The sequence below is a fragment of the Passer domesticus genome, chromosome 3 (assembly GCF_036417665.1).
Source record: "Passer domesticus isolate bPasDom1 chromosome 3, bPasDom1.hap1, whole genome shotgun sequence".
NCBI classification, from domain to species: Eukaryota; Metazoa; Chordata; class Aves; order Passeriformes; family Passeridae; genus Passer; species Passer domesticus.
This window is the reverse complement of record NC_087476.1, coordinates 92,380,874-92,402,050: the sequence shown is the minus strand read 5'-3', so window position 1 is coordinate 92,402,050 and position 21,177 is coordinate 92,380,874. Positions and strand designations below refer to the sequence as shown.

The 21,177-nt window shown below is 39.5% G+C and overlaps 1 protein-coding gene across 11 annotated transcripts in view; it reads right to left on the bottom strand.

Annotated features, from left to right (window-relative positions):
- MTA3 (metastasis associated 1 family member 3) overlaps nt 1–21,177 on the bottom strand; it is a 300,754-nt gene that overhangs the window by 114,765 nt on the left and 164,812 nt on the right. For 10 of the 11 annotated variants that reach the window (XR_010359201.1, XM_064414387.1, XM_064414386.1 and 7 more), the window contains 2 exons: nt 18,099–18,185; nt 13,074–13,220 (listed from right to left, as the gene is read on the bottom strand). Coding sequence is in view for 10 of the 11 variants with exons in the window: in XM_064414387.1 (XP_064270457.1) it covers nt 13,074–13,220; nt 18,099–18,185 (234 nt within the window). In the remaining variant the exon portion in view is untranslated. Of the gene's footprint in view, nt 1–13,065; nt 13,221–18,098; nt 18,186–21,177 lie in introns of those variants that run through there. The other variant, XM_064414392.1, reaches the window with a different exon arrangement.

Here is a 21,177-nt window from a genome sequence, read left to right as displayed (position 1 = left end):
CGGTTTTAAATAAGAAATATTTATATCACTAAGGTCACATTAACAGAAGTACTGTAACATGAATACCTAACTAAAGCCAGCAATATCTTAGTTGTGAGCTCCTCTACCAGCCCTCTTTTCCACTCTTTTTTCATGCAAAAGTTATCATATATAAAAATACATTTGGGTCACCAGTCCTCCAAGTCATTTTTAAACTGGTAGTATAAGAACTAAATATTGTGACAGTCTACTGCTTCCTGATACTTGAACATATTTGGCACTCTTATAGAGTAAGAGAAGGTCACAGTAGAATGAAGAACTCTGTAATCTGTTAAATTTTTATCTTCACACTAATTTTTGTTATTAAAACTTTTTTTTTTATCAGCCCAGTAAAATAACATTTCAGGACCTGAATATTCCTGGGAAAATACAGAGACTGCACTAAGGGAATAGTAAATAACTGAGATGAAGATTCATTCCATTTATAGGCATAAATATCCAGAAAAAAAAGAAAGCCCCAACCACCTTATCTCTGTCATGGTTTGACTCTGGCACAATGCCAGGGCCCCTATGAAGGGTATATTTTCAAAATGGTGGCTGTGAGATGTGACTTGGGAACAGAACAAAGTAGGTTTTTATTCGGGGATGGAGGGAAAGAAACATAACACTTTATTTATTATAAATTTAGAAAGGAACACATACTAAACTAAGAATGAAAACTTTCCAGATACCTTCCTCCTTCCCCTCCCTTTTCTCCAGAGATCCACCACCCCTCAAATTATCAACCCTCAAATCTATCAGGGAGAGAGGAGTCTTCCTTTGCTTCATGGGCCTCCCCCGGAAGCACAATTGAAACTTTTTGTGCTTCTGCGTTATCTATGGCTCTACCTAAAGAACATCGGTTCTCGTGACTTCTCCCCCCCATGTCCAGTGCTCTCACCACTGGACACGGGCCAGGACTGCTTTTAGGGCTCCCCGTTTAAAGATGCTTCACCCCACTTCCAGAAGCAGCAGTTTCTCAACTCTTGGGACACCAGTCCCCCCCAAATTTTACTTCCTGGGGCCGAGGGGCCTCATGAACAGAGATCTTTCTCTCCGTGGAGACAGAGGGCATCCCACACCCCCTTCAGCCGTCTCTGTTCACGCCGCTGTTTCACTCTTGACTCCTGGGTGTTGCCTCCCCCTAAATACAGTCTCTGGGTTACAGGGAAAAACACGGGTCTGTCTATGGCTATACAAGAAAGAGTTCAGCCCAAGGCCACTCCATCATCTCTTCCACTCAGGATTCTTCTCTCTTTCAGCTTTCCTTACGCTTGCCCATCTTTCATTTCTCTCTCACCTCATCCTGATTCAGGAGGATTCAGTATTTGTAAGGTTTCTATTAGTCTACAAAGGGGTTAAAATTTCTTCTGCCTGCCCAAGGACTCCCACAGCAGCTGGGCACCTCTCTCGCCGCATCCCCCGCTTCTGGCCGGCTGAGTTGCCAGCGCAATTTCTGTCTCTCTCTCCGGGGGGGCTGCCCAGACATCTCAATTCTCATCAACCTCTGCATGTTCTCCTCCACCTCTGCACCTTTTGGGGCTCCCGGCCTCCTCCCCATCATGGCCTCCCCCTCCCCCACCCAGACGCAGCTGGGCAGGGGAGAGGCCAGACTCTACTCACCAACGCCGGATTCCCAAAGAGGAAGTTTTCTGGGAATCTCCTGCTTTTAACCCCCGTGTGTTCTCAGAGGCGTACCTAAACCCTTAGTGGCTACCTTAAATGCCAATTTTGAATTTGGCCTCTGATTGGCCCGACTTAGACCTTTCCAAAAACACATTTCCGGGCCAAACTACGACATTCCACCTCTCGCCTCTGAGAACACACATTTCATTCTAAAATATTACTAAAATTACATTCAACATACTTCTACATACAACAATGACATACACCAAACCTCTATCTCCCGATTTTATCATCAACCTATTTATTACTCAATATGTGCTTTGCTCTTATTTCTTTTGGTCCATCTCGCAGCTTTCATCTTATTACTTACTTAAAACTCTCGATTCCCGGTCAGGGAACCAAAAAATGTCATGGTTTGACTCTGGCACAATGCCAGGGCCCCCATGAAGGGTATATTTTCAAAATGGTGGCTGTGAGATGTGACTTGGGAACAGAACAAAGTAGGTTTTTATTCGGGGATGGAGGGAAAGAAACATAACACTTTATTTATTATAAATTTAGAAAGGAACACATACTAAACTAAGAATGAAAACTTTCCAGATACCTTCCTCCTTCCCCTCCCTTTTCTCCAGAGATCCACCACCCCTCAAATTATCAACCCTCAAATCTATCAGGGAGAGAGGAGTCTTCCCTTGCCTCATGGGCCTCCCCCGGAAGCACAATTGAAACTTTTTGTGCTTCTGCGTTATCTATGGCTCTACCCAAAGAACATCGGCTCTCGTGACTTCTCCCCCCCATGTCCAGTGCTCTCACCACTGGACACGGGCCAGGACTGCTTTTAGGGCTCCCCGTTTAAAGATGCTTCACCCCACTTCCAGAAGCAGCAGTCTCTCAACTCTTGGGACACCAGTCCCCCCCCAAATTTTACTTCCTGGGGCCGAGGGGCCTCATGAACAGAGATCTTTCTCTCCGTGGAGACAGAGGGCATCCCACACCCCCTTCAGCCGTCTCTGTTCACGCCGCTGTTTCACTCTTGACTCCTGGGTGTTGCCTCCCCCTAAATACAGTCTCTGGGTTACAGGGAAAAACACGGGTCTGTCTATGGCTATACAAGAAAGAGTTCAGCCCAAGGCCACTCCATCATCTCTTCCACTCAGGATTCTTCTCTCTTTCAGCTTTCCTTACGCTTGCCCATCTTTCATTTCTCTCTCACCTCATCCTGATTCAGGAGGATTCAGTATTTGTAAGGTTTCTATTAGTCTACAAAGGGGTTAAAATTTCTTCTGCCTGCCCAAGGACTCCCACAGCAGCTGGGCACCTCTCTCGCCGCATCCCCCGCTTCTGGCCGGCTGAGTTGCCAGCGCAATTTCTGTCTCTCTCTCCGGGGGGGCTGCCCAGACATCTCAATTCTCATCAACCTCTGCATGTTCTCCTCCACCTCTGCACCTTTTGGGGCTCCCGGCCTCCTCCCCATCATGGCCTCCCCCTCCCCCACCCAGACGCAGCTGGGCAGGGGAGAGGCCAGACTCTACTCACCAACGCCGGATTCCCAAAGAGGAAGTTTTCTGAGAATCTCCTGCTTTTAACCCCCGTGTGTTCTCAGAAGCATACCTAAACCCTTAGTGGCTACCTTAAATGCCAATTTTGAATTTGGCCTCTGATTGGCCCGACTTAAACCTTTCCAAAAACACATTTCCGGGCCAAACTACGACAATCTCCAAGAGCACAATATTTCCTGAAGAATCCCAAACATAGGCTGAATTATCCACAAAGTTAAATACAAAGAATGGGGCTTCTTGTCTCTTGAAATACAGAAGAGATACATTACAGAGTGCTTTCAGTCACTCCCAAAATGATCAAAGCCCACAAACAAAAATCCACATTTTTTATACAGAGATACTTGAAATCTTCCCTGTTACTCAGAGGTGCTGTGCTTTTGGCACAGCTCTATATGCCAAATCTATAAAAACTGTGCTAAGCCATGATTGTCCCAAAATACACAGACATGCTCTCACTCAGTTGTCTGTGAAACTGAGAAGATCTCCCTAAAATGAGCTGAGGAACAACTGAATTTTCCTGGAAACTGTTAACCAGTGTATTTTTGAAAAGAACCTGACAGACGCTGTTAATGTAGTGCCAGCAGCTGTTAACTCCAGGATATTACCATATTGATAACCTAATAATAAAACCCAGCCAAGGAGTGAAAAAAGATGTTATATTTGTAAATATCCCTATTATATCATGCAATAGAATAATTCTCTTTTTTTTGCATGTATTTTCTTGCTGTAGATATTGAAATATCATCTAAGTTGCCAAACATCAGAGACCTGAGTATATCCATAAACACAAAGGTAGGAAAAGAGCTGTTTAATAAGTAGATACAGTCTAAAGATTCTAGGATTAGCAAAGACTACTAATTAAGGTGCCATTGTTACACAATTTAAACTCTTATATACTCCGATACACAAAAATTCAGACTTTAGAACTGAGCAGACATCAATTTCTTCTAAAAAATAATTACACCCTGACTTGGCAGGTTCTGAAAAACACTTACACATGGACCAACTAATTTTGTGGAAAACTTTTAACCAAGGGAACTAAGGAAGAAAGCCCTTGCTTAAAAAGGCAGTCACACAGCATTAGAAACCTTTACAAAAGGTCTGCACACCAATGCAAACTCCAGTGCATCTTAATGGCATCAGATATTATTTAAAAAACCACAAAATTATTGGTATTGAACAGAACAGAGAGCAGAACTTCGGATTTTCAATTTTATCTGCCAAATTCTACAATGGCTTAGGCAATTGCCATAATCTGACTCGAATCTTAGTGAAACTGGCACCAGTGGACATTTGGTTTATAAGTGAGTTCTTACAGCAAAGGATTTTGTGCAAGACAGTGATCTGTACTTGCACCCCTTCAGCAGGAAGGGAACTCCAGGACAGAGACTGTTTCTCCCCTTAAGGCCAGTGTGTGCCAGGGAAGTGGATTGCTCCATTTTAAAGCAGAAGTGACCAGACATCATCACCACTAACAAGGGTTTGTAGTGCTGTGATGTGGGGGAGTTTCAGTAAATGCAGCTTCAGTGCTGACAAGATCTTTCTAAGTTGATTATTGTGGAGAAATTGATGTGCCAACAACAGAAGCTGCCTAAGATGCTCCTGTGCCCTTTCTACAACATATTTATTTGAACTCAAATAGAAATTAGTAAGCTGTAGAAGACATTTCCCCATATTAGAAAGTGCTTCACCATAGAATGAATCACATTAGAATGTGCTTCATGTGCTTCACCAACCATATTGATCACCAAGTGTTTCTCCCTGTTTCCAGGCAGTAGAACACCATAAGATTTCCGACTAAAACCATTTAAGGCTAAATCAGAAAATGGGCACTGCTTAGGAAGGGTGTCAGCTACATAACTATTTCAAGTTTACATATTATTTCCCAGCAACATGTTATTTTTTATTACATATCAGAACCCTTTTCCAGCTGTTCACGTGTTATTTGTATATGTGATATTCTTTATTTCTGCTGACAGAAAACAGTTACCTGGTATTTCTCTTTTTTATGAAACGGGATCATTGACAACACTAATGAGTGAAACCTGTCCTTCTAAAGCCTCCAGAATAAATATGCTTGAAGATAATGTGATTTTGACAGGTGGAAAATAAAGGCAGACTGGCAATATCAGAGCTGTTTAATCCTAGCAACATCTAAGTTTATGATGGTGCATAAGACTTTAAAAGTTCATTTCACCCAGGATGGACCACTTTACGAAAAAATCTGAGAAAGGAAGACTGCTTTGTTATTTCTCCTCCATTTGGGTTATGAATGTTTTGAGTAACCAAACATAATTGTTTTTTTCCTCCCAGTTCGCAGCAACTGAACAAGTGACATTTTTAATTCAAAAGTATTACTGAAAATATATAAATGCATATGTATGCCTGATAGTAAGAATGATTTTTGAGGAAGACTGTTATTCTCCCAAGACAGAAATTTTAAACACTGGAGAAAGAATATACAGATGGAAAAAAAAACCAAAAAACCAAAACAAAACACTCCCCCCCAAAAAAAAAAAACCAACCAAAACCAAACAAACAAACAAAAAAACCCCAAAACAAACAAACAAACAAACAAACCAACCAACCAAAAAAAAAGCTCCCCCCCAAAAAAACCATAAAACCACACAAAATATCACAGACCAGACACAGGATCTTTCCAGTTCCACTGCCTAAGCACTTTATAAAGATGCCTTCCCTATTGCATTATGTAGTAAAATTGGTAGGAACTATTGCTCTGAAATCACAGCTCTCAAAAAATAATCAACCTACTTGCCAGTGAGTATGAACTCCAGATCTTGAATCCAGAACCCATAATTCAGGAGGTAATATGCTGCTAATCCTGTTATCAAACAAACAGGATTCTCTTTCTGCAACTGTAATTCTTTAAAATATACTAGGGGAAAGTAGTGATTCTAGGAATTAAGCTCTGGCTATCGGCATTGTGATTTAAATGTTAACTTAATTACACTGTTGTTTCCTGTTTGAAGAGCTGATTCATTGTGCCAATTAGGAAAGCCAAGGTTACTGCAGTTTCATGTGCACCCATTACCTGTATATTAAAACAACACTGACTCAACAGCAAAAATGGGGCACTTTACCATGAAGTGCCTTTTCCTCCACCTGGGATCCCACTTGCCTTGCTCTTTCTGACTCCTGCTGCCACCAGTGGTACCAGAAAATGTGCTGCACTGGTGAGTTCAGGGATCCAGCACACCAATATTTCATAAGCATTCATTTCCTTGGCACAACAAAAGCAGAGTGATCTATGGCACACGCGAAGTAGCGCTTTAAAGCATGAATGTGACTCTGGATTTTTGCTTTTCTTGTGAATCAATTGGAGGCAAAGAAGCCTTACAAAACCAAACATACATTTTTGAAAGAAAGGAATAAATGCCAAAGGAATCAATAATAGTGCCTTATTCAATTTCTAAGGTACTTTCACCCTGAGAAATAATTCACATTTATCAAGATACAGTAAACCTGAGCATTTCAGTTGAATGGATATTGTATTTTGACTTTGGCATAACAAAAGTAATCGCTCTCTGTATTTTAAAAAATACAAAATGTGCTTAGGAACGGTTCTTTCTCAGAAGAAATCCAAGCAAACCTGGGTTTGCAGAAATGCTTTTGCTCCTCCCAAGCACTCCTGTGGCCAAATTACACTGCTTACCTTTTCTCACTTAAAAACACCCTGCAGTTTGAGCAATCATCATACAGAGAATGGAAGACTGTCCTTTTATTTCTACTCAAAGGAGCTCAAATACTTGGAAGATAACTGCAATGTAAATTCAATGTACATGTTTATCATTGTGAGATAATAAATAATTTTCTCAATTCAAAAAAAATCTAGGACAGAAAGATATTTCTCTTCCATTTTTTCAGACAAAAGTATTTTCCTCCCACTTGGTTATTTTTCATGTTAAGTCACAACATCATTTACATCACTGGGTTTGGAGAAATGAAGACCAAAGAGGAAAGTGAGGAATCATCAACTCACTGTTTCATAACACAGAAATTTAAATAGGGAAAAAAAATTACTTGATACTTGCAAACATGAGATGCAGAAGCTTAGTTCTACAAATGATTGACAATGTCAGCAGTAACATGCTTGGGTAATTAAGGCAATGTGTCCCTTTCCAGGCACATTATTTGGGCTCTGGAAGTTGTCAGTAGTTCTGACAACTTCACTATCATTCACTATCATCTTCACTATCATCATCTGTGCCTCTGCAAAAACAAGTGAATTTACTAACCACAGAAATGTAAGCTTTAGAGCATTTTAGTTTCTTAATAAATATTTTAAATAAGTGCTTCCAACTGCACAGTGAAAATAGAAAGAAATTGGCTACTCTTGTGCAACTTGCAAAATTTAAACGTAAAAAGGTTGTTAGGTCAATCTCTTGAGGGTCAGAGATGGTTTTAATGACTCTATATAGAAAGGCAGGACTAAGCTCTTAAGTATTTCTTATAATGATATAAGGATGAAAGCAATATATTTTGGGAAGTAAATAAGAGCCATAAACACCTTTTCATATTCCTTTGCTTTCCTCAGTAAATAACAGTAACACAGCATAATTTTTTCCTGAGAGCTCTATTTTCCATGTTCACATTTCCATCAATACCAGTGCACACATTTGACTGAGAAATCTGTAGCTGAATATTTTAAAGTGTTTTCTGGCTATACCAAAGACCAAAGCTGGAACACGCATGTCCTAAGCAAACTTCAAAGGGAAAACTGACTGTGGAGCAATATATAGCTTTTGTCTCTCACTTTTGGGAAGAGTGAATATATACAATCCAGCATTAATCATACCTTGTGCTTTAGCGTGGAAGGAAGACAAATTTTCACATAGCAGCTTGTTTGCCACAACTCATTTCTACTCTTTCAGCTGGAAATCACTAGTATGTTAAAGGAGATTTACAAAAATTTTGGTAGGTTTACAGTTTATTAATGTGCAAGAGAAAATTTAGGGCTTTCTTTTTTAAAGTAACAGAGCACCAGATGTTTTTTGATGTGCAATCCATGCTGCTGCTCTGCCACCACAGCAGAACATCTCTGTCTTTACCAAAACACAGTATTGTGATAACAACAATCAGGCACATTTATGAAAATACAATTCACTCAATGCTGAAAAAATTCATCCTAGAGTGAAACTTCCTTCCCTTTAATGTACTTTCACATAATGTTACGTGAACTTAATTATAATGAAGCATGTATTATAATTATTTTCTCTGTTTCAAAAAAAATTGGGACAGGAAAGGTTTTAGTCTCCCTGTATGTCTGTCAGGCTACTTATGTTTTCATTATATTATATGTTTTATATCATATTAGATGTTTTATATTATATTTTATTATTATATTGTTTGTCATAAATTCTCCGTGGAAAACTAGGAGTGAAAATTAAGCTTTTCTATCTTATTCATCTCCTGAATAGCCAATAGTATCAGTCATAAGCATAGAGAGAAGGATTGACCAAAACAGTATCTAAGAGAGAAGGTACATCATTTTGAGGGCTTCCTCCATGTGCCAATTTTTCATGTCACTTTCTCATCCTGCCAGGCCAGAGATGTGGGGGTTCCTAGGAAAACAGACCAAAATTGTTGCCTCATTCCTAGACACTTCATATATCAGCTGCACACTTCAGTATATTCCAGAACAGAAATGTGACTGGTGAAAGAACCCTCATGAAGGCAGCAGGACATCTCAGACTGAAATACAGCACTAAAGGTATGGCAGGGATGAAAGGAGGATCAGGGCTGTTAATTTGAGTCTCTACAGCTATGAAAAGCTGGTTCTTTTTTTTTTTTGTCCACAATATGAAAATGGTATAAACAGGCACAGAGATTTCTGTACCTCATTAGTGATGCTGATGTTTTGGACAGCCTGTGGATATTCTGGTTCTAATGCATGAAACGTAAGGAAATGCGTGCCAGATGACAGAGATTATTCTTGTGTAAAATACCTCTACCTGATGTTTCCAAATACTATAAGCAAAATTATCATTACTCACCCTGCCAAAACAATAGGCTGACGTAAAATTTGACTACTTGGATGCACTGTTGCTCACTGTTAAGCAGCTTGTGGGAGAAAGTAATTGCTTGGAATAATTTCAGACGCTGTAATTTAAAGATCAGATTCAAAATATCTAAAGCACTTTACAGTCACACCTAAATCTTCCCATCATCAACTCCAGTAACAAAATTGGATACATGTAACCTTCTGCAACATCGTGATTTTCTGAAGATGGAATTTTCCCACTTGAAAGAGGCTATCTTCATGGCAGAGAGTCACTTAAATATCTTACGCTGACTTTAGTTTCAGCAGCAATTGAAATGCTGCATCCCAGAGTAGTTAAAAGCTCCAGCATGTATATTATGCAAAGACTTCTCAAAGTACTGTGAGTTTTCCAGAACAGCAAAATGCCAGTTTACTGGCATTTTTTATTACATCTAACAGAATGTGAGATTTGCTGTTTGAAAATAAAATGAAAAACACTTTTCTAAGACCATCCAGCAAAACTCTTCCTCCCAATAAGGAACACATAAACCTACAAGATCCTCTCTCTAGCTACAATACACAGTGCTTAAGCAATGCAATTTCACTCATGTCCATGACTGACAATAACAAGATATCAGGGCACAACATTATGAAAAAATAAATGAGGGAGCTCATATATCAATTGCACCAGAACCTTTCTGGAGGTTCATCCATGGACAACTGAAACGGAATCTTGTTCTGCATTGGCTAAAAGCAGACCTTAAGACAATGTAAGACTTGTATAAGAAATGCTAATCATATTCTTGTTTATTACTCTTAAAAGGATTTAACTAAATATTAATGATGCTTCTCATAATCTTCCCCCACTTCCCCAAAGAGGCATAAAAAATGTACCATTTCCATAATGTACTGCTATATTCAAAGCAAATAATTATTAATTTGCTTAAAAAGAAATTCTGCCAAGATAAGACACTCATCTAGGCAGTAAGATTGACTTAAATTATGCTAACCTAAATATATATTTGCACAAGTCTAAGCAGCATTTATTTGAATGCTGTGAAATATTGTATATTTTAAGTAAATATATTTATGTGGCTTTCTCACAACAAATATCTAATACTGTTGGAAAAAGTAACCTTGAAAATGCAGACATTTACATGTTAATAGTATTAAGATTATGAAAATAGCAAATGAAATTTAATATAAATTCCCTGTGCTCCTTTTTGTTTGCTCATTTCACCAAAGCATGCACTGAAAAGCAGAATCTGTCATCATCTCCATATCAGGACTTCTGGATGCTGTTAATTGATACAACATAATCAAACCTGCAGCAATCAGTAGTATTTTGGACTCAAAAAAGCTTTTTAGTGTATTTATAGTAACACAAAAACTCTGGAGGCTGGTAAAACCTTTCGCTGCACAAATAGTACACTGTGGTCAGGGAAATGACAGAAACCACCACTTCCCAAGCTGATCTGGTATTGAAGAGAAGCTGGATAAAACACAAGCAAAAAGAAAAATATATTTTATATTTACCAATAACTTGGGGAGGAGGTAAATTGTGAATATGAAGGTAATCACTTTTAAGTCAGAAGAAATGGAATCTGTTCTGTTGAGTACTGATTTGTTATTTTTTCATTGCATTTTATTTACACTTCTCCACATTTTAATTAAAGAGAGTGGCAAGAATAATAATAAAAATAGCCATTTTTAGTACTGAGATAGTAATTTTTGCACTAAAAAAATACAGATTTCACTTATTTAGGATATATGCTTTCCAGTACATTGTTTTCACAGGAAACACATAAGCAGAAATATCTCCTAAAGCAATGACATGCAGTTCTCAATACTACTATTTAAAATTAGATGTTATTTTGTGCAAATTTCTTTAACACAGCTGACTGATACACACTAATTGGTGTAGCTAATAATTGGTTTTACACACTCTTTACTTTGAGGAAAACATCCATACTAAGTAGAAGAAAAATGTTACAGATTTCCAAGCGTGCCTCCTTAGAGAGACATAAGGAGGAGTTTAATCATAATAATTACCTTGAACTTATTACCTTGAACTGCTACAGCCTTCTCTGCTGGAGAAAGGTGCAAGTTGCAGCAAGATGGGTGTCAGTCTCTTCTCACAGATGAGAAGTGATAGGACAAGAGGGAGCAACTTCAAGTGATGCCAGGGGAGGTTTGGGTTGGATATTAGGGAAAATAACTTTACTGAAAGCATTGTCAAGCTTCCCTGGACATCAAACAGGCTGCCCAGGGAAGTGGCTGAGTCACCACCATCCCTAGAAGGATTTAACACTTGGGGCATGTTGGGTTTAAGGCTTAGCAGTGCTGAGTTAAGGGCTGGACTTCATCTTTGAGGTATTTTCCAACTGAAAGCATTCAATGATCATCTTTACATCCAAGGGAAACTAATTCATCACTCAGAGTTTTCATGGAGAGCCCAGTCTAAGGGCCAGCATTGGTGGATGGGGAGGCCTTTGTTCACATTCTCATGCAGCAACTACTAAACCATCCATCCAGAACTCCACCTTCAAAGGTTGCAGTGGAAAGTCAGCATTTATGGCTCTGCCTACTAATGCAGATATCACATTTTCTTCCAGCTGCAATATTTTCTCCCATGGTGTCACCTTGGTCCCCGAAGAGCCTGTGCTTCCATGAATGTTGTTTGTCTGTGGTGTAATAGCTGCGTGCTGAGCAGAAGAGCAAGCAATCCTCTCTTCTGTGTATTCTCAGTAACCACTTCTTGTCAAAGGATGTCATGATTCCTATCTAGGTGTTATTAAATGTACAGCAGGTGTTTTCACTGCAGTATACAAGTAATGTTTGCAATGACAGAAAAACACGATTATGGGGCACACGATGGATAATGAATCAAGTTTTTCTCCTTTTATTTGGAATACCATTTCTATGAGCTTGTCTGAAAGGCAATTCCTCTCCTTTCTACCTCAACCTATTCCGTGAAACATGAAAGCAGACAGTCACCTCTTTTGTGAACATCATCTCCTGAACAGTCTATTTGAGAGCCCAACATCTGGCAGATTTCTACCCTCAATAACCTTATTCAATTACAGATCAAATAAGTTAACAGCTTACAGAAGTTATATCTCACAAAGAGATATCAGGAATGCACGCATGCATTTTCTTTTAGTGTAAACGTTATATTCTGATGGATTCTCCTCTTATTTAGACATGGCAAAATTGTTTGCAGTTAGAGTTGAAAAATCTCTCTGTTTGGCAAAGAAAAAAAATCAATAATGTACAGTCACTTTTCAGGATGAAAAATAAAAATTATTTGAGAAAAGTTAGTCTTACCCAAAAATTTCCATCCATTTTTTTTTTTGTTTGGGGTTTTTTTGGGTTTTTTCACACATCTTCATTCCTGCTTTTAGTTTGCACTGAGGTGTAATGAAGTGGCTGGATACACCAGGCCTAGAAGTCACCTCTGGCACTGCACAGTGTACAGAAAAAGCCTCTCCTGCACCTCTGTGACACACCTTTTGCTTCCTCCTCTGCAGGGACAGTGGCTTTCTAAGGTGCAATGCAAAAAGCCAAAATAAAGCATGCTGCATCTCTGCCTTCACCAAATCTGTTTTATTATTTTCTTGTCCTTTTTGACAAATCATGATCAGTAAGAAAAATGGTAAATTAAGTTTTTATAAGAGATGGTATTAATATATCTTTATCCAGTGAATATATCTTTATCCAGTGAATATTCATTGCACTGATGCTATAAACATGACATCCATATCTTACATTTCTCTAAGTCTGTTCCTCTCATTTAATGTTCCCTCAGGTTCACAGAAAGTTTTCCAGTTCAGAGTTAAAGAATATTTCATTTATATTCCTTCACGTACCATCAAGCCCATTATGATGGCTGTAGTTTCTTTTCCCCAAAATACTTAATGAAGAGTGGTTGGAGGGTGCAAGCAGTCTTTTTGCACTTGGACTTTGAAGGCTTGGTGTGGACCTGATTACACTGGGTTTCACAGCAGGATGTATCTCTGTTTGAGACAAAAGAGAGAGAGAAATGATATCTACTTGGTTTTAAGATAAATAAAACAATCTATTCCACATATGAAATTTACTTTTGATTTTCAGTGAAAAGAAAGTTCCTTCTGCACTTGTGTGTTTACAAGACCTTTAACAACACGAGTCCTCCTACCCACAGGTCCTCCAAATAAGAAAGATCTATTTCACTTTAGGTTACCCAAGCTCAAATCCACAGTGCAGATATGTAAGGATTTGAGGTTGAAGAGCTAATAAATACAAAACAGTCTGAAATGGGTGTGTTTATATTTTTGTACCCTTTTGAGATTTGTATTGAAGCTTCACACCCACAGGTTTTAGCAAGCAAATAAAAGCATTTTACTGCAGTGAAACTACCTCAATACCTCAAGCTATTCAGTATTTTCTGTCACAATAACAAGCTTTAGGGGATCTTCCCACACACAAGTCACAAGGTGCAGCAATGAGGGGGCCAGACACTGTAGGGCTCTGCAGCTAAAACTACCCCAAAACTGCAGTGAGAACACTTCCATACTTCCCCTTACTGGGGAGCTTCAAATATCCCAGAGCATCTGCTTCATGGAGCAATATTATTTTAGAGAAAGAGGAATAAAGTGGGTAAGAGGCAGCACAGCACATCTGGTGAGCACATTTCAGTGTGGCACCTGCTGTGTTTGCCAGGTGCTGACACAGCTGCATGGAAAATTCTCAGTTATCAGTCAGATAAAAGTGGCAAAAGGAAGCCTTGGCTGAGTCTGCTGGTCCCTCACTAGGAATTTGCTGAACCAATTAACTAAATCCCGTCACACATTTGGGTTCAAAATGCCACCACCGTGTCCAGCCTTAGGTGGACCCAGACTTGTGTGGGAAGACCCAGGGGCAGGTCCTGTCCCTCTGACACAGCTGCAGGGCACCAGCTGCCAGCACTGTGCAGGTTATGAGGCACCTGCAGCCCAATTACAGCAGCCCTCTGATGACCCCAGGCAGCAGAAGAGGCTGAGAAGGGCAGAGGGGCTGGGAGTCAGATCAGCAGAGTCAGCTGCCCAAGGCAGGTGAGATCAGAACACAAAAATTAAGTACTTTCTCATTTGCAGTCCAAGTTTACATGTCCTGAAAAGTGCTTCTTTCTGCTTTTCTGTTTATAAAATGGAGCACAGAAGCTGGGAAGATGCAAAATCTACAGTGAGACCAGTATCCAAGGAGGAGCCTCTCCAGCCTCTGCCATCCATGGCTATCATTCAGGAGAAAGAGAAACCACTGCATAAAGCCAAAGCCCACCGCAATACCATGTTCTTCCTCCTTCAGGAATGCCCAAAGTCTGATACCCAAGCGCTCATCTGCCTTGCCTGGAGCTCTCAGCCCCATGGCCTTGGCCAGGCTGTACTGGAACAGTGTGCCAGGAGGAGACAACAACAATTTTCACACTGGAAAAGACTGCTTAATTGTTCACCACTGCTTTGGCTGGAGCTTGCAATCACACTCTCCAAGCATGAACACCCTCCCATGAGAAGCTTCAAGAGAGCCAGGTAAGAAGCAGTAGGCCAGAGAAATATACAGGCAAGTATTGGAACAGCAGAGAAGGAAGGCACAGGTAACCAGTCACTTCAGGGCAGAGCTGTAGATTTGACGTCACCAAATTTTCCACCACTTAATTAGATAAGAGTTTTCTACAGCCATTCACTGCAGATTTCATCTGTTTTTCACACAGAAAAGATTTCATGGCATGTCCCATTTTTCTTGCTGTGGAGAACAAGCATCTCATACTTTGCTTTTTTACTAAAATGGGCATGCTTAATGTTATGAACACCAGTGATTGCTAAGGCAAAAGTCTAAACTGAAATAGACACACTTGTGTCATTTGCTGAAGGTAATTGGAATTTGCATTCTACAATGTTCATTTAGCAATCTTTTCTAATTTTCTGAAGGAAATGGTAGATTTCCAGGGCTAACAACACTAAACTATTTTATTTGCCAAAGAACTGCAGCAGCAGCCACAGTAATCCCAGCAGCTGCATCAACATATGAGAACTCCATCTTCTTTCATCTCCAACCTATAGGAGAGGCAATTTCATATTTTCAGGGTGAGCATACAGTTGAGGAAGGAAGCATTTCCTTTCTTCAACTTCTATTCAGTTCAGAAGTCACTAATCCTCCATTAATTTACCACAAAGTCTGTCTTTTCCCTTTCTGCAGTAGAGGAACATAGCAAGACCAACTCTACATTAAAGTTCTAGAAAGGAACTCAGTTAAACAGCCAGAACCACTTCCCAATGGACTGAGTCCTTCCTGTGCAGACCTTTACATCTTGCTTCATTCCTCCTCTACATATAGACTTGCTTCAAGTATTTTCATGCTTTAGATCAGCACTTTATAACCAGCCACCTCATCACACCCAAGCAGAGTAATGAGGCATTTCAGGGGTTTTGCCTATTATCCCTTCATATAATTGTATTATGGAATAATAGTAATCAAAATCTTTTAATTCCTGCTGCTCTTATCCTTGTTCTATTGCACAGCTCTTCACTGAAAATCTTTTAGCCAGCTGCACCTTGTTCTAACTCAGAGAACTGACTACAGCATTCAAATTATCTCATGACTAGTAGCAAATAACCAGTCAGCCACATTTTGAAATAAAAATAAATAGGAGTAAGAGATAATGTTTCAAAAACATATTAGGAACCCATTTTATAAGACCAGATTTCAGCCTCAAGCAAGTAAATAACAATAACATTAAAAACTTCTCCCTTTTCCACCATGTCAGTAAGGTAAAACAATAAAAAACCCAAAGCAAACAAAGAGAAGCTGAAGTCTTCTACCAAATCACTTCAACAAACATCCTGGATTCCAGAGGGGCTTAGGCAGCTGCACCTTCCTCTCACCTCATCTCCTCAACATGTATCCCAGCTGAAGTGTTAGCCTGGTTTCCTCATAACTAGGAGGTAATATAGGACATTTAATTAGCCAAGAGTTCACCATAGCAGCTTTGTTTTAGAAAGCACAGTGATGACTGATGAAATTGCAGGGGATTAGCCCCAGCTCTTGAGAGGACAAGGCCTAATTTACATGCTTGTCCTACCTCACCTGTGGAACCTGCAGCTAAGATGCAGAACAAGGGTAAAGGGAAGTGATGACCCAGGATGTGCAGGGCACTGAAATCCTCCCTGCCTTACCAGAAAGGTTGAAAACAGTAGTGCCCTGACACACTGTTAATCATATACCAATAAATTTCTGTGAGAATGGCACAGCATGAATCATAAAAAGAAAACAAGTGCCTCCTATATAAGTTATGACATGATATATAAAAATAATTTTATGAGAAAAATAATACAAGATTTACTTATTTACTGAAACTGCAAAAATCCCAAATAAACTAAAAAGATCAAAAACAAACTAAACTAAAAAAAATTAACCAAGATACTTAGCAAACAAAAAAGCCATTTTCTATCCATCCCTATAAAGTTAATTCAGATTAATGTAATCAACTGCACTGGGTTCATTCCATACTCCCCATAAGACACACCATTTTCCTCAGCTGTAGTGAGACACTTACTTCCATACAGTCAAATTCTAAGCAGACTCTACAGATACCCAGCATATTTTAGCACTGTTAATCTTCTACCAGGTCTTCATGTAAGTTCACAAAATGCTGCCTGACACTATTCATCCATTCACTCACATTAAACCTACAGACTTAAGACTCCCAGAGGGGTCAAGACAACTCCTCAAAGGCTATATAACATGGCACTAATAATATGTGGTGTCTTCTAAGTTTCCCCACGTTACCATTTCCTCTTTAGACGCACAGACAGGTCAGCTAGATGAACCATCCCCTGAGCTTTCCCCCTCACAACCTCAACTCCACCAAGTCAACCAAAGTAGTCCCTTCAACACACCTAACACACACCACTGGGATGTCCGTAGGGAATTATCCGTGGCTTTTATCCTAAACTCTGGAACAGGAGAAATCAAAATTCAGTGAGAATGGCATTAATTCCTCATTACCCACATTCTTGAAGTTAGTATTTAGACAAAATTGATGTCCTGGAAGAGAAGTTGTAACTACATGAATAGCTGATTTCTATTTCAGTAAGGCAAGAGATTTACTGTTTACTTTGATCTAGTACAAAAAATCCCCTCCTGGTGACTAAAATTATGAGCAAAACTTCTACACTAAGCTCTAGATTCAGCTGTAGAGTTCGCTTCTGCAGAACAGGATTAATACACAGCAGCATTATTCACTGCACCTCTGATCAACGGATGGATTTCTGTATCCATTTGAGGATTAACAGCCTCTGGGTCACCACAATTCTTATATGACTGTGCAAATATTTAACAGTCACTGATGGCTCATTGCAAGGAATCACTATTACTAGATTTTTTCCTCTTCCCATTTACTTATAAGTTCATTGTCGTCTTGGTTGTGAACTCAATACACATTTCGTTGCACCTTTTAAACTTCGGTCATCAAATTACAAGGTATGTGTCAGCGCGGCTGAGGTCCCCTGCTTTTAAGTAGTATTGCAAATGGATACAAAGGCCACAGTATAGTAGCCCTGAGCATACTGAGAATCTCCCCTTTGAGCAGTTATTCCTTTTATTTAGAGACCCAGACTATTTTTCACATTTTAAATTATATCAGGTTTCTCTCTGACATTTTAAACCAGTATCAGGAGGACTTCTGCCTGTATCCTGCAAGTTCAACCATGCAGTTGTGCAACTCATAGTGGACCACCATTGTTATTAATTTATTAACTTCGGAATTTTTTCACGTTACGAAAAGCATAAATCTCTCTTTCTGTGCATACCAGGCTAGGAAGCTTCAGCACACACTGAATGTTCACTTGATTTGTTATTCTCTGGAGGCAGATACGCACCTAAATACCCAATGATACATGACAGTGGTTTTCTGGTGCTTTTTATCTTCAGAGGATTCCCAGCAAGTTCACAATGTCGATCTGCATCTGAGAATTTTAAAGAATAAAATTAAGTTTAAATATTTTACTATTACAAAGAGATTTAGGATACACCAACCAGTTTCTGACTTGCATTTTTAACACAAATTTCTGTTTTTCTTTTAGCCCACCTTTTAGATTCTCCTTTTAATCATTAATACTTCTAATCATGAAAATTAAAAGGCAGGACATGTCCTCTTACACGCAAGTGATGTTATGATTTTTTTTTTAAAGCTAATGCAAGTTTTAACACCAGTTAGATTGCAGTTTTTGGTTACAAAGTCTTTCTGGAGATAGTCAGCCAGGCAAATGGAACACAGATGAAAAAAAATGTGGTTTTGGCTATTAAAAATTATTTACATTGAATTATTTGTTGTTTTCTACACGCTTCTCTGTCTCTAAATGGGGCAATACAGAGTTAAGGATTTAAAGCTGGGACTACTGATTTTTTGTCATACAACTCTTCACTGTAGACTTTTCAACAAAATGGTCAGTTGTAACCAAGAATTACAGAGCTCAAATATCTCAAAGACTGTAACTTTCTGCTAAGTACATGAAAACTAGCAATGCAGCAACTGCCTTGAATTTCCTAGTGCTACTGTGAATACACAAGCAGAGATTCCATCTGCATGTCCCAAACACAAAGTGTTAACATAAAGAGGTTTATGCTTAGACAACAAAGTCAGTCACTTAAGGCAAAAATTCACGAGGCACCAGGTTTCAGTAAATAATTTCAAGACCACTGGAATTAGACCATCTCTTTTTTTGTTTTTAATTATTCAGAATGATTGGGTTACCTGTCTCCCAAGAGCACATAAAAACCCCCAAAGAGAGCTTCCAGTATCGCTAGAATAGAGGTATTCTGTTCTGGACAAAACTGCATTCATACAGTGATTCTATAGATCGGGAGCTTTCTCAAATAGAATAACTTCCCACAAATACCTACCTAGAAGTTTTACAGAAAGGACACATTATAAATAGATTATAATTGCAACTCCTCCTTGTGTTTCACCAAACTTTTCTCATGTGCTTCATTTCAGCACATGAGACAGAGTAAACAGTAACAGGAAGAGGATAAGACACCAGGTGGAATTTACAATCCCTTATCGATTCTAATCTAGATCTGTGCAAAAAGCATAAAGATCATGAATGCACAGCAATGACTGAAATAAGTATTTCAGATGTTCAAGAAGATGTTTTCAGTGCAGTAGGCAAAGCACAACTTACTTTAATAGATTAAGGAACCTACCTAAAATTATGGAAATACCAGTGGGTTTCAAATGTTCCAGAGCCCTAACGCTGAGTACATTAAGTACTTTTGTTACTTTTTCTTAATCACAAAACATACTGTGCACAGGGAAAAAACCCAAAAGGCCTGGTGTCTGGAATGTTTTTAATATTGCAAAACACCTGAAATTATTTAAATGGTAGAGCAGAATGATGTGTCTCCACTGACTCCCTCAGTAAAATAAGCAGAGGCTATACAGTATTTTATAGCTACTTTGAGAACAGCAAAGCATCACCTAAGAAGTAATTAGCAAGAAAAATGTCCATCTACGTGTCTTCACTGTAAAAAAAGATATTGAATCATGTTGTGGTATTTATATATGCTGACTGGGAGTACATACTGCAAGGAGAGCACAGTTTTCATACTTGAGATAAAGCATGTTCATCAAAGGTGAGTATTCCAAAGCACACCTATCTCCTGAAACAGTAAAGTATGTTTAACAGCAGCAAATTTTGATCCACAATAAAGTGCTCCCATAAAAAGTATAATAAAGTTACAATCTTTATGCAGAACACAGAGAAAAACATAGAAGTTGTATTGTGCATCATTCTCAAGTGTAAAACCAGAGAATAACATTTGGATAGGAAGTTATCAAAACTCCCAAAATTTAAAGCAAGTCCTAAAATCAAATATGATCTTTTATATGAGCAATAAAAATCTTAGTAAGACCAGTGAAATAGTGGAAGCTATAAGAAAAAAATACATTTATAACAAGAAGGAATCTGATATTTTTTTAGTATATTTTTCAAACAGCAAAAGCAGAAATTGTACTGGTGTCAGTAGCAATAGATTATGAAGGTGTGAGGAAAATACAGAAGAAAGATAAAGGCACAACAGAAAAGCCAAATGCATTCCTTGCATCACTGTTCATTGCAGAAGCACTCAGAGAAGCTCACTTCCAAAATACTTTTATGAGGAAAGTATGAGAACTGTGTCACATTGAAGTGTCCACAGGAAATATTTCAAAACAAACTGGTTAATCAGTAGAACCAAGTTACCAGGACCAGGTGGACTTCATCCAAACTGCTGAGTGGACACACTGCTGGTGTTTAATGAATGCTTAAATGTTCTTGGTTCAAGAGAACAAAAACAGGGCAAATGTGATAACATTCCCCAGTAAGTAGGTCTGCAGTGGCAGAAGGTTGCATTATTAATAGAGGCACACAGTTAAATTTGGAAACATGAAGGGAGCCAACAAAGACCTTGGAAAGGAAAGCAAGTTGAGCGTGTTCTCAGGACTCGGTGGTGTCCTTGCAGCAGAAGGACGATGGCGCGCCGGCCTCACGCACACGTGGGCCTGGCAGGGCGGGGGAGCGAGGTCACCGCTCCCCTCGCTCCAGGGCACACGACAGCCAGGCCCGTGTCCAGCTCTGGGGTCCCCACCAGGGAAGGGATACAGACACACGGGAGCAGGGCCAGCTGATGGATTGGGTGTTTGGGTGCAGGACATGCAGGGCCTGGGGAAAGTGGCTCTGGGCAGCCCTGAGGTGGGAAGGACAAGGGGACACCGGGTTGGCACCTGCAGCCTCCCAGCAGCAGAACCCAGAGACACTGAGCCAGACCCTTCTCAGAGGAACACAGGGACAGGACAACACACTGCTCCTGTCTGTGGCAGCAGCCAGGCTGGGAGACAGCAGATTGTTAGATACAAGGATAAGATTGTTTACTCTGAGGTTGATCAAACATTAGAGCAGGTGCCCAGAGAAGTCACAC